This window comes from Terrapene carolina, unplaced genomic scaffold, assembly GCF_002925995.2.
Source record: "Terrapene carolina triunguis isolate 2854851 unplaced genomic scaffold, T_m_triunguis-2.0 Scaffold212, whole genome shotgun sequence".
NCBI classification, from domain to species: Eukaryota; Metazoa; Chordata; order Testudines; family Emydidae; genus Terrapene; species Terrapene triunguis.
Genome location: NW_020664563.1, coordinates 2,620,456 through 2,635,135, shown reverse-complemented (window position 1 = coordinate 2,635,135; position 14,680 = coordinate 2,620,456). Strand labels below are relative to the sequence as shown.

At 41.0% G+C, this 14,680-nt stretch overlaps 1 protein-coding gene across 1 annotated transcript in view; it reads left to right on the top strand.

Moving 5' to 3' along the window:
• The window catches only part of LOC112107422 (tubulin epsilon and delta complex protein 1-like), a 180,318-nt gene extending 168,034 nt beyond the window's left edge, over positions 1-12,284 (top strand). Inside the window, exon 8 of the mRNA XM_026656188.2 lies at positions 11,637-12,284. Coding sequence (XP_026511973.1) covers positions 11,637-12,011 — 375 coding nt within the window. The 3' untranslated portion in view covers positions 12,012-12,284. The remainder of the gene's footprint in view (positions 1-11,636) is intronic.
• Positions 12,285-14,680: the final 2,396 nt, after the last annotated feature.

Below are 14,680 nucleotides of genomic sequence, written 5' to 3'. Positions count from 1 at the left end.
TAAATATTCCAGTTCTGTTAAAAATAAAAGTTTAGATGTTTAAAGCACTTACTGCTTGATCCTTCCCCTGATTCTGTGTCCGGGGTAACGGCTGGGGACGGTTGGTAGGGGATCTCGGTAAGGGTGATGAAGAGCTCTTGGCTGTCGGGGAAATCAGCGGTGCAAGCGCTGTCGACTGCCTCGTCCTCCTCATCTCCTTCCTCATCTTCCCCGTCCGCTAACATGTCCGACGAGGAACCGGCCGCGGACAATATCCCATCCTCAGAGTCCACGGTCACGGGTGGGGTAGTGGTGGCGGCCGCACCTAGAATGGAATGCAGTGCCTGGTAGAAACGGGATGTGTGGGGCTGGGATCCGGAGCGTCCGTTTGCCTCTTTGGTTTTTTGGTAGCCTTGTCTCAGCTCCTTGATTTTCACGCGGCACTGCGTTGCATCCCGGCTGTATCCTCTCTCTTCCATGGCTTTCGAGATCTTCTCGTAGATCTTTGCATTCCTTCTTTTGGAGCGCAGCTCTGAAAGCACGGACTCATCGCCCCACACAGCGATGAGATCCAAGACTTCCCGATCAGTCCATGCTGGGGCCCTCTTTCTAGTCTGCGATTGCACGGCCATCTCTGCTGGAGAGCTCTGCATCGTTGCCAGTGCTGCTGAGCTCGCCACGATGTCCAAACAGGAAATGAGATTCAAACTGCCCAGACAGGAAAGGGAATTCAAATTTTCCCGGGGCTTTTCCTGTGTGGCTGGTCAGAGCATCCGAGCTCTGACCGCTGTCCAGATCGTCAACTGAGTGGTGCACTGTGGGATAGCTCCCGGAGCTATTAGCGTCGATTTCCATCCACACCTAGCCTAATTCGATATGGCCATTTCGAATTTAGCGCTACTCCTCTCGTTGGGGAGGAGTACAGAAGTCGAATTTAAGAGAGCTCTATGTCGAACTAAATAGCTTCGTGGTGTGGACGGGTGCAGGGTTAATTCGATGTAACGGCGCCAAATTCGACATAAAAGCCTAGTGTAGACCAGGCCTAACTTTTTTTAATGCACCCATCCCCAGTCCTTGAGCACCTCTTACTGTAGTATCTCAGTGCTATCCAATGTGGGAGAATTTGATTTTTATTTCTTTGTAATTTTTTACTGATAATATTGATGTTTATTTTTAAATATTTTTTTCCTATTTTTATCATTTAAAATTTTTAGTTATCGGACGCTCTGGGGAGGATCAGACAATTATTTAATGACAGTAGACATTGTGATTCAAAAAGTTAAGTTTTATAACATGAAAACACAAATTGTCAACATCACATATCAAAATATACAAAGTAAACATCCTTAAATCAAACTCTAATGAGTTCTCAAGCAGCCTTTTTTCTTACCGTGCCTATGTGTACATTTTTATTATGGGATGGAAATATTTTCATTGTTTTTTGCGTGTACAGTGAAATCGACATTTACCAACATGTAGCAATAATGGTCAAATCCTTCCAAGCCTAATTTTGGGCTACAGGTTCCTGCTGTCCCAGGAAAAAAAAACAGAATACTGGCCTGTAACTGCGAACCTGTCAACTACATGTCATGAGAAGGCTCTGACAGTAGGATCCTGTACCTTATGGCATAGTATCCCAAAGGCAATGTCAGAAAGCCCATTGTTCAGGATATTTAAATATGCTGTAGGAACAGTCCTACGACCTAGTAGATCTTTGCTGTTTCTGAATTTTGATTAAAGACTTGAGGCCATAGTCCACAACCTCTGATGTTGTTGCTGTTTGCATGTAGTCCATGGAAGTTCCTATCCTATCCACATGTGACTTTGTGCTGGGTGCCTCACTCTATCTAACCTCCTCAACTTCCCTAATGTTGATCAGGGAATAACTTTTTCCATGACCACCCTGGATACAATGGCTATGCACTCCCCAAATGTCATCAAACCTCAAAAGGTAGATCTGAAGGGTAGACGGTGGGTTACATCATTGTTCACACAAAAGACAAATAGTACAATTGTAATGCATGTATTGAACAGGAAATCATACATTTTTTTCATGTCATAGGCAGTGGGGTAAGAGGAGGATCAGTGACAATGAGGGGATGATTATCATTAGAGGTGGGACATTTACTATTTTTAGGCTTGCGGCAGTTTGTTTTCTGAACAATAACATTTTGATATTCTGAAATAATTTGCTGCAAAAGTCCTGGGAATGGCTCAGCTGGTAAGAGAGAATGCACTTTAAAAATGAAAGGAGTGAGTCCTCTCCCAGAGCTCTCCAGCTATTCTCGCACGTGACACTAACTACAGTTTTACATATTCTTCCCTTAAACTGGCAATGATTCACTTGCAGAATAGAACCACTGCTAGCCACCCACTCGCAAGTCCTTTCCTGTGATGGGAACTCAAAGACCTGCATTGCTGCTCAGATTTAAACTTCATTCTTAGCTAGTAGCATCAGCATTCAAGTGCACAATTGTGAGATGCAAAGGGTGCTCTGCTACACACTGCAGTACTCAGGTTACCTTGTGAAATGCTATTGAACACGCTGAGATGTTAACTTGTCTTTCTGCAGCTGGAAGGTTTACACTCATTATTGAAAATGATTTAAATGATGTCATATGGTGGTGCCTAATCCCCAGCGCTTCTTCGGGATATCTCATATGTTGACGTAGTTCTGTGTAAGTAAAAGCAGGATGAATGTGAGCTTAGCTGAAAAGGAACCATTTTCTGCATGACTGTCAGTGTTGCATACTGAGCTGATTAAATAAATGCTGATGAGGCAGCTCAGCTCCTCTCAGAAATCTCTCAGCACCCTCCAGGATCAGACACTATGTTCTGGGCACCACATTACCAGTAAGATGCAGACAAATGAGGGAGTTCAGAAAAGCGCAGCAAAAACTAGTAAGGGGCTAGAGCTGATTTCTGGGGAAAGATTAAAAGAGCTAAATGTATAGCTTGTCTAAGCAATTGCTAGGAGGACAGACTAAAAAGACTGTGACTGTTTATATTAGGAGAGGTGAAATGAGAAAATAAATGGTTTAGAGGAGGAAATCAGGTGCTCCTAGTTACCATCTCTAATGCAACAAGACCAAGGGAATGTTCAATGAACGGCAGCAAATTATAAAAATGATAAAAGTATAACACAGTCCATGATGTGGCTGTAGACTCATTGCCACATGCTGACCTTGAGGAAAAGAACTTATCAGGATATTAAAAAAGGGGGTATTTATATGGATAATGAGAACATCCAGGGTTATGTTAGATAGGATAAAAATATTTTTGGAAGGGCTATGTGGCCTTAATCCTGCAAACAAGCATGTGCTTCCCTTTACTAGCATGAGTAGTCCTGTTTGTGGTAGTAAAGTTAAGCACATGCACAAATGTTGACTGGATCAAAGCCTATAAATCCTCATGCTTCAAAGCATAAACTAGCCACCAACTGATGGGAGTAGGGAGAAACTTCCATTTTGGGAAAGGTATCCCATTAATTGTCTGCTACGGGGCTCCTCGCACATTCTGCTGAAGCATCTCCACCAGCCATTGTCAGAGAGAGATTGCTGGACTAGATGATCTGATTCGGTATGGCAATCCTTTTGTCCCTGTAATAAGCACCTATGAAAATTTGAAGGGTTCAAACACCAAAAGAGGAGAGGAATTATTGTAGAGAGTGGTACAAGGGGTTATAGAGGAGTCATGGGATGAAGTTAAGAAGAGAAAGTTTAGGCTGTCAGGAACATTTCCTGACTAAACAATAGTAGCCTTTGGAATAATATCCCAATGGAAGTGGTCAAATTTTAACATTAGTTTAATGATTATATTTATGTAAAAGATTTAATTAGCTGTGGATTTTTAAAAATCATTTAAAGCTAGACTAGAGGAAAGCAGTAAAATATAGATTCTAAGGCCAGAAGGGACCGTTGTGATCATCTAATCTGACCTGCTGCATAGCACAGGCCAGAGAACTGATCAAAATAATTCCTTGAGCAGGTCTTTTAGAAAAACATCCACTCTTGATGTAAAAATTGTCAGTGATGGAGAATCCACCATGATCCCTTGGTAAGTTGTTCCAAAGGTTAATTACCCTTATTTTCTGTCTGAATTTGTCTAGCTTCAGCTTCCAGCCATTGGATTGTGTCAGACCTTTCTCTGCTAGTTTGAAGGGTCCCCATTATTAAATATTTGTTCCCCATGTAGATACTTTCAGACTGATCAATTCACCCCTTAGCCTTCTCTTTGTTAAGCTAAACAGATTTAGCTCCTTGAATCTTTCACTATAAGGCATATTTTCTAATCCCGTAATCATTCTCTTGGCTCTTCTCTGAATCCTCTCCAGTTTATCAACATTCTTCTTGAATTTGTGGGTACCAGAACTGGACACAGTATTCCACCTATTCTACTGTTGAATAGTACAGGACCCAAGACAGACCCCCTGTAGAACCTGGTAGATGTGCCTGCCCAGTTTGACAGCAAACTGTTGATAACTCTTCTGAGTACCTTTTTTCAACTCTTCTGAGTACCTTTTACAACTGTACACCCACTTTGTAGTAATTTCATTTAGACCTCATTTCTCTAGTTTGCTTATGGGAGTGTCATGTGGGACTGTGACAAAAGCCTTACTTAAAATCAAGGTATATCACATCCACTAGTTCCGCCCATTCATTATGCCAGTAACCCTGTCAAAGAAGGAAATTAGGTTGGTTTGCATGAATTGTTCCAGACAAATCCATGTTGGCTATTCCTTTTCACCCTATTATCATCTAGGTTCTTACAAATTGCTTGTTTAATCATTTGTTCCAGTATCTTTCCAGGTATTGAAGTTAGGCTGACTGGTCTATAATTCCCAGGTCCTCTTTGTTCCCCTTTTTACAGATAGATACTATGTTTGCCCTCCTCTGGCCCTATGGGACCTTAGCTGTCTGCCATGAGTTCTCAAAGATAATCACTAACAGTTCCAAGGTGGCTTCAGCTTAAATACCCTAGGGTGAATTTCATCAAGTCCTACCAACTTGAAAACATCTAACTTACCTAAATATTTTATAACCTGTTCTTTCCCTATTTTCCTATACTAATCTCTTGTAAAGTATCACTGTGAGCTGTTCAACGCATGCTTTGCTCCATTCCAGAGGTGGCTGAGTGTCACTGTTAGGTGATGTATTCACTGTATGATTCTTTAAAACACTCTGGACTCCTTTGGGGTGAAGTGGGCTCTAGAAATTTAGAAACTATGATTATCACTTTATTTTATTCAGAGAGGATGCACAGCAGCTGTCATACTGCGCTGCATAGCACATTGTGGATTTCAGTTACAGCTGGTAGATCTAAATTGAAAGGCAGAGCTTTGGGATGCAGAATTCTGGACTAGATGAGCTACTTATCTGATTCTGATGACTGAAAATGCTGAGGATCCTTATCTCTTCAAACATGTTTGTTTAATATAAAGTGGTCTGCTGAGATTGTTTTCACTCCAGAATAACAGGATTTGCTGACTAATGAGAGACACTGAGAGCCTAAGGAACAGCAATTAACTAAGTATACAGGAAGAGGCTGATGAAATTGCCTTGAGCACATAAGGTGCAAAAAGGGAGAGAAACAAACTACTTTAAGGTCAGGCAACTCACCTTCATATCTGTTAACCAGTAAAATCTCTAGACAGCAACTAGTGCATTCTGTAATTCCATGGCTATAGACTTTGCCACCCAGGCTACTTATTATCACAGACTTTAGCGCCCCCTCATTGCAAAAAAAAAAAAAAAAAACTTCCTTCCTAATCCCTACCGGTCATAAATGACATGAGTAGTGCTGTGCTGGTTGCATTATCTGTTTTCATATTTAATTCTTTGAAAACCTCCCTTTTTGAATCCACTTAACACTGTCCGAGAAAGTAGGGGCCTTGCTGCAGAATTTAGGCGCACTTTACTAATAAATATACAGGGCATTTCCCATGGTAGAATGGATAGAACTCTTGTTACAGCTTTGCTGTCCTGGGTGATTTGCAGATAGAATATAGTGTTGTCTGTGTCATTACAGCAGGCTCTTTATCATGGCAGTAAAATTAAACATTCCTCTAATCATTTGAAATTCATTGCTCTCTCTACTGGAATGAACAAGATATTCCAAGAAGTCCTGTAAGGCTATCATGTGTCACCCATAACAGTTAATAAAAACTCTTTCCTTTTACTTAGTAAAGAGCATGAAAAAACAAGTGTTCCATTTAGAAAATGTCCAGGCCAGCAAATGTCCTGCATGATTCTGTCATTCTAGAATAACATGATTTACACTCCAGTTTCTGGGAACTTCACTTTATATAACTAATAGGAGCTTTTCTCCTCCAGTATTCCATATTGTTAAGTTCCCTATGTACAGACTTCACGTATTGTTTAATCACATACAGTGGGGGGTGACCAAATAGCACATGAATTCTTTATTTTTTCAGATCTGTTCTTAAATCTGCGTGAGAAAATTGGTCCTCAGACATTCTTTTAGCCAAGATATTTTCTGGGATTCATCAGTGTTTGTGATAGTGGTGTGTGTGGGTGGTGTTTTTTGTTTTTGTTTTTTAATTGTTTTTATTTTTTTTACAAAATCAAGTCCCTCTGTACTTGAGCAAACCCCTTAACAAGCACAGGGACCAACTTAGTAAAAGGGTCTGCATTGTGTATTCTGAGGAACTTTTCCTACTTGATTTCACTGCTCATATCAGAAATGGGGCTAATGCTCACTTTTGCAGGAGTGTGGAGAGGATAGATTAATTATCTGCAGAGCACTTTAAAATCAGATGAAAGGGCTTGATATAAATGCATTGGGTGCAATCCTCACCTCGTTGAAATCAAATGGGACTTCTGCCATTGATTTCAAGGGGGCTAGAATTTCGCCCAGTCTCAGTATGGGAGAGGGATTAAAGGGTGTTTAATTTATCATGGGGAGGGATAAATACAATTTTCAAGCTCCATTGCTTGGAATATTTAAAAGTAGGGTTGTCAAAAAAGTTAATCGCAATTAATCGCTGTTTTAATTGCACTGCTAAACAATAGAAAACCAATTGAAATGTATTAAATATTTTTGCATGTTTTTCTACATTTTCAAATATATTGATTTCAGTTACAACACAGAATACAAAGTGTACACTGCTCACTTTATATTATTTGTTATTACAAATATTTGCACTGTAAAAATAATAAAAGAAATAGTATTTTTCAGTTCACCTCATACAGGTACTGTAGTGCAATCTCTTTGTCATGAAAGTGCAACTTACAAATGTAGATTTATTTTTGTTACATAAATGCACTCAAAAACAAAACAATGTAAAACTTTAGAGCCTACAAGTCCACTCGGTCCTACTTCTTGTTCAGCCAATCACTCAAACAAGTTTGTGTACATTTACAGGAGATAATACTGCCCCCCTTCTTATTTACAGTGTCACCAGAAAGTGAGAACAGGCATTTGCATGGCACTTTTGTAGCAGGCATTGCAAGGAATTTACATGCCAGATAAATGCTAAGCATTCGTATGCCCCTTTGTGCTTTGGCCACCATGCCAAAGGAGATGCTTCCATGCTGATGATGTTTGTTAAAAAAATAATGTGTTAATTAAATTTGTGATTCAACTCCTTGGGGGAGAATTGTATGTCTCCTGCTCTGTGTTTTACCCGCATTCTGCCATATATTTCATGTTACAGACGCTCCCCGATTTACGCAAGCGTTCCATTCTGGAACGCCTTGCGTAACTCAAATTTTGCGTAAGTCGGAAACGTATACCCGACCATTACGTGCAAAAAAACCCCAACACTCCTATTTCTAGCTTACGGAACTTTTTCCTTAAGTGCGGATTTGCGTAAGTCGGGTTTGCATAACCCGGTGGGCGTCTGTATAGCAGTTTCTGATGATGAATCAGCATGTGTTCATTTTAAGAACACTTTCACTGCAGATTTGACAAAATGCAAAGAAGGTACCAATGTGAGATTTTTCTAAAGATAGCTACAGCACTCAACCCAAGGTTTAAGAATCTGAAGTGCCTTCCAAAATCTGAGAGGGAGGAGGTGTGGAACATGCTTTCAGGAGTCTTAAAAGAGCAACACTCTGATGTGGAAACTACAGAACCTGAACCACCAAAAAAGAAAATCAACCTTCTGCTGGTGGCATCTACTCAGATGATGAAAATGAATATGCACTGATCCGCACTGCTTTGCATCATAATCGAGCAGAACCCATTAGCAGCATGGACACATGTCCTCTGGAATGTTGGTTGAAGCATGAAGGGACGTATGAATCTTTAGTGCATCTGGCATGTAAATATCTTGCGACACCAGCTATAACAATGCCATGCGAACACCAGTTCTCACTTTCAGGTGGCATTATAAACGAGAAGCGGGCAGCATTATTTCCTGCTAATGTAAACAAACTTGTTTGTCTGAGCGATTGGCTGAACAAGAAGTAGGACTGACTGGACTTGTAGGTTCTAAAGTTTTACATTGTTTTATTTTTGAATGCAGTTATTTTTTATACATAATTCTACATTTGTAAGTTCAACTTTCAAGATAAAGAAATTGCACTACAGTACTTGTATTAAGTGAACTGAAAAATACTATTTCTTTTGTTTTTTACAGCGCAAGTATTTGTAATAAAAATAAAGTGAGCACTGTACACTTTGTATTCTGTGTTGTAATTGAAATCAATATATTTGAAAATGTAGAAAACATCCCAAAATATTTAAATAAATGGTATTATATTATTGTTTAGCAGCGCGATTAATCATGATTAATTTTTTTAATCATTTGACAGACCTATTTAAAAGTAGATTAGATAAAATGCTAGAAAATGTGCTTCAGGGAGTAATCCTGTAGTGGCCACAGAACACAGTTAGCTGTTTCATCTTAAATATTTATACTTCTGTTCCCAAACTATGTTAGATGATAGTTAAGGTTGTTCAGTCTAGTCCAAAAGACATGTAGCATTATGCACATCACTTTTTTATGAGAAATATGGGAATCACTAACTACGGTTAATTAATAGTGCTGACACCAACACACCCCAGTGGATGGGGAGTTTTAACTTAACTCTTTCTCTATAGTGATACCTTGATGGAAAACCTGCCAGAAACTCTTACAAGCTTATTGCTATAATACACATGATATAAGTGGAGGGAATTTCCACAAAGAAACATAGAGCAATTTGATAAATGGATTATCATGCATAAGAATTTAAGAACCGTAAGAACGGCCATACTGGGTCAGACCATGATCCATCTAGCCCTGTATCCTCTCTCTGACAGTGGCAGTACCAGAGCTTCAGGGAAAGTGTACAGAACAGGGCAATTTTGGAGTACTCTACCCCTGTTTTCCCCTCCCAGCTTCTGTCAGTCAGAGGTTTAAGGTTTCTCTGAGCACAGGGCTACATTCCTGTCCATCTTGGCAATTAGCCATGGATGGACCTATTCTCCATCAACTCACCTAATTCTTTTTTGAACCCAGTTATAGTTTTGGCCTTCACAGCATCCCATGGCAATACGTTCCCCAGGCTAATTGTGCATTGTGTGAAAAAGTATTTCCTCTTGTTTGTATTAAACCTGCTGCATGCACTTTTGAGTGTATCACATACCTGACCTTACCCACTACCACACTGGTACTTTTTTCTTAACTTGAAAATTGACTTGTTTTCAAATATTTTGCATATGCTTGCAGCTACTTTTGTGGGGACACTGCATTTAGGGAGAGATCTGCTTTTAATTTTTGCTTGTGGCCTCTTCCAAATTTCATTACACCCTTACGGCCTATTGAGCTGAGGTATGGGCACCCTTTGGGAAAAATAGGACACTGTCACCTGCAGCAAGACAATTAGCAAATTGGTTAGGAATCTGTAACGAGAACTAATGAATCTGTAGGTAGCTATTCGCATCCACGCTGTTTAGCGGCACCAGGTACTCTGAGTTTGTATACCATACAGATGTATTTGCAAATTGAAGTAACATTGTTAAACAGAAGGTAATTAAATAATCTACTGAAAGAATGTGGTGATGTCTAGCCTAATGAAAATAAATGTCACTCTTCCAGAAACCCATCCCTGGTAGGTGTGGTTGGTCTATTAGGCCAGTGCACCTTAAGTCGGAATCAAATATAGGTAATCCCAACTCCTGAAGGTGGGCTTTGTGGAATAACAAACCACAGTGAGCACAGAGTGTGTGTAACTGTATCCGAGACTTAGATTGAAACTCAACTGCTAGGCATTTGTTGTGGAGAAAAAAATCCTAGCTTTGAGGTGGGAGTGCTATAAAAAGGCTTTTTGCTTAAAGGGCAAAGATTTGATATTTGCATCAAATGAGTGCTGTGCTTTTCTTTGCCTGAAGAGTCTTCTCTTGTGAAGGCACAGAGTTCAACAGCAGAACCAAATGCATTATACTGAATGACTCACTGATGCAAGCACAGGAAGAGAATCAAGCACTTGGGTCGATCTCGCTCCAACTTTGAACAATTCTATTATTTCCCATTTTTTGCAAGTTCTGCATAGCATGTCTAGGCCTTTTAATTTTATTCTTCTAGACATGAGCACTAATGTCTTCTCTTGAACCTTGGGGAGCAGTGGGCTATTGCCTGCTCTCCTTTCCCATCACAAAACACATACTCTAGAAATCAAGCCAAATGAAACATGGCAAAGATAAACTATGGTCATAAGAGGTGTAAGGTCCATTTGCGGTGGGTGCCAGGAGTCACCAGGTGACACTGTTGCATAGTCTTGCATGTTTTTTTTTCCTAGTGTGTGAGCAATTTCTGAAGACATGCTGTGATGTTAGTTTTGTGATGCATAGTCTATTTGGGGGATCTGTTGCAAACAGCAGGGGCATTCACTCTCTGCCTGCATCTCCCTAAAAGTCCTTATTTACCCGTTGGTGCCAGGAGGCCTGAAGCTGCAGTTGAAGGGCCCCTTGCTGCAAGCACATGCTTGAGTAACTGGATTAGTATACTTAATATTATTGACTTCAGTGGATCTGCTCATGTGAGTTAAGTTACTCATTTTTGTATCCATTTGAGGTTTGGGCCCATAGTCATTAATGTATCTTGTATTAGTTTGGCCACTGTCAAATCTGGAGTTATCACATCATTGTATCACCAGCCAGTTACAGCACAGTTAGTATCACACACAGCCCTGTCTCATACAATATTCTCAGTTGGCCTATATTAAAGCCTTATAGAGAATCCATCTTTGGCTCAGCTCTCTCACCACAGACGTGGTTCCTCACTGTCCTGCCCCTTGTGCAATCACACCTGTGCAAAAGAGGTGTTACCCACTACACTGTCACAATAGTAGTGTTTTACACATCCTTTGTACAGGCGTGAATGGAGAAACAGGCCATGCGCATTTTTTCACACATCTCATCTGACTCCAGGCTCAAACTGCCCACACTTTGTAACTGCCCTAAGGAGTGGAGTGGAGAGGAAATTGCCATATGTCAGTCATCAGAGGAGCAAGGGCTTTGAAGATCTGTCAGTCTCTTATTCTTAAAAGCACAGAGGTTTACACACTGAGTTCAGTCACTGCTTCTACTTGCTACATTTGATCGTGAAATAGAGAATTTCCAATACAGCACACTCCAGCCTTGACATTTTGCATTGGTGTCTGGAGTGAGGAATTCTGCACATAAGCCTGATCATGTTTTTCTCTCTACAGGTCAAATCAAGAGAAAGAACACTTCCAGATGAAAGGGAGTTTTGTGCTGCTGTCAGGACAATAACAGAAGCTGTCAAGCTAAAACTATCAGATCTTAAATACCATTGTGCCCATAAAAAAAATGGAATGCATGGTCTGTACAGGCTGGTATTTAAAGACAAGTGTTCTGCTAGCAAAACAGGTTTCCTCAGTTCGGTATCGAAGGAGCCCATTACAAATGTTGTTAACGCCACAGAGATGATCAGTGAACTGCAAATGGAAGAGGGCACTCTGAAGAGGGAGCTGAAGCGGCTGCAGGAAGAGTGCAGACACAAGCTAGATGAGATTGCAGAAGGGCTAGTTGGAGTGATTTGTATCCCACCTATGAAGAGATAAGTTCTCATCAAGAAAGGACAAGGGAATAGAGCTGTTTGATCAGAAGACATATTATAAACCGTGCCCTGAGAGTGGGTGAAATGAAGATCTGAATGTGGTTCTAATTCTCAGCCTTGAAAACACAATTTGTCACTTCTTTATAATATGCATTGGGGCCAGAACACTGCACCCTTAATGGTTCTGTCTGCTGCCCCTTATTACTTACCTTACCAATTAAATTCTGCAGCAGGTGTTGGGGGGAGGCGGTGTTTTTAAATCTCTCCTTCATCTAGATTTCTGATGCTTCTGCCAGACACAGGCTCACTTTCAGAACTCTCCGTTTCTAGACACACGGTATTTGCCAGGTCTGCAGACTGAAATACTAATTACATTCAGCATTTATCAGCAAGTGAGAGTATTTATGACTAATAAAAAACCAGGAACTGAGCAGAGATGAGTGCGGCCTTCGATGCTGAAAGGTATGCAAAGCACCAAGAATGAAATGTGCAGGAAAGGCTGCTGTTTAGTTCAGCTAATTCCATATTGTGTGGCAAGGCACAGAATACATACAATTATCACAAAACAGATACAAAATGCTTAGTAGCAAATAAAAGTGGCATCTTCTATATTCACAGGCATAATGCACTTCAAATGATCAGATTCTCTAGGGAAACACCCATTTTTATTAAACTTTGTATTCAGTTATGAAGCACAGTAATATAATTTATATATTCACTAGAGAATGCTTCTGTAAAATAGAAGTAAGGCCTTAAATTCCAGGCTTTAAGAAACCCCATGGTCTACCTTTGGAGACTTCCCCCCAGAATGTAAAGCCTTTCATTTGACATTAGCTTTTCCTCCCTTTCTGCTTGCTTTCAGTAAGAAACTGCCTTTATTCTTGTGATTTTCCTTCAGAAATAAAAACACAATTTGCTTTTGATTTGTGAATTGCAATGAGCAGCAGGATTACCTTGGTTTGGATTTCTGTCCATTACTCCCAGCTCTTCTGTTTGGGTGATTAACAGTTGCCTGTGACTCAAGAACTAAAAGTAAAAGTGCATTTAAGGACATCATCTTGTTCATGTATTTGTATTAGCATCATCACTTTTGTGAGATGAAGTAAGGTTGGGGGAGAGGAGCAAGGGCTGACTCTTCATTCCGCTGCCCTTTTGGGAGTCATTTACTACCATGCAAAGTTGGTATAAAATGCTGCCAGATCTGAATTCTCTGCTGAGTCGCACTATCATTGGCATTTCTCAGGCATTGTGCACATGTGTCAATGATGACGCCAGGTGTAAGACAGCGGAGAACAAGAGGTGGGTGCCCAGCCTTGGTCCAACTGAAAGCCATGTCATCAACCTACCAGGGACCGCAGGAGTGCACCTCATTTGCATAATGTGGGCCAGATTGTAGCCACCAATATCTTACAGAGGTCCCACCTCATTCCCCACAGACCAAAGCAGAGTGGGGTGCAGTGGTGTGTGAAGCCTTTGTGAGCCATGCTGGAGGCTGCTTGGGTTCCCATGTACTGGGGTACCTGAGTGCACTAATAGAGTAATCCAGGTACTGTGGCAAGGATAACGTGGGCTCTGCCCATACTATGGGCTTTGCTCACCATAGTGCAGCCTTGAAACTAGCCGATGCTGAGAGAGAGTTTAGTTCTGTGCGTGAGCCCCAATGAAGTAGAGAGAATGACTGTATTAAACTAAACGCACAAACTCTTCTCCTGGGGATACGCCCCACTGAACCATGTCCAAATGCCATGCACAGAGCTGGTTCTGCACTCTGCAGCTCTAGCTCATCTCTAGCCTGTTGCTCACCCATCTTGTCATATTGCTGTATGCCACGCTTCTGTCCACTTAAGCTAGCAATCATCACTCTGGTTTTAATACCAGGACATGAACTCATTTCCTAACTGCAAATATTTGTCAGTACACAGTAGTTACAATGCAGTGTGTTTTTAATATTCACCTGACAATCCCATTTCAGTCTAGACTGGAACTGACAGAGCATGGGTGCCCTGCTTGACCCTGATTATTTTCTCTCTGGAGAAATGTAAAAATTGTGTTGCTATAAAAACAGCTACAGAGAGTCCTGGGCAGCTGTATTTACTGCATGACACAAGCAAATCATATTCACAAACAAGCTGTGTTATTGAAGGGATGCTGTCAGAACAAACATTAAATCCACTATTACTGGTGCTGGCACTGTCACCTAGCAATGTTAAAACTGGAATCATCTGAAAAACTAATTGTCTTTGTGCCACTGATGCCATTTGGTTACTTTTTGCACCTGAGACCATCTGGGCAATGAAACTCATTGCTCATGTCTATTCCATAGTAGGTGTGTGTGCTTGCCACATGCACCAGCGCCGGAAGTTTTTCCTTCAGTGGTATCCATAGGAGACCAGCTCTGGTGCCATCTGGAGTGGTGCACTTATGCACCAGTATAAGGGGCGCTGCCAGCTCCTCTCTCCCTCAGTTCCTTCTTACCGCCAGTGTCAGTGCTGGAACGTCTCCTTGCCTCGGCTTGTCTCCTTGCCTCCTTACCTTCTCAACTGTGCCTAGCTGTGAATCTTTTGTGGATAGTTGTTAGAACGTCTGTAGAGTTTATTAGTTCCCTTAGTGCCAAAGTTAGAAATAGTTTCATACAAGACTTAGCCTCGGGACAGGGCATGCCCCAATCCCTGG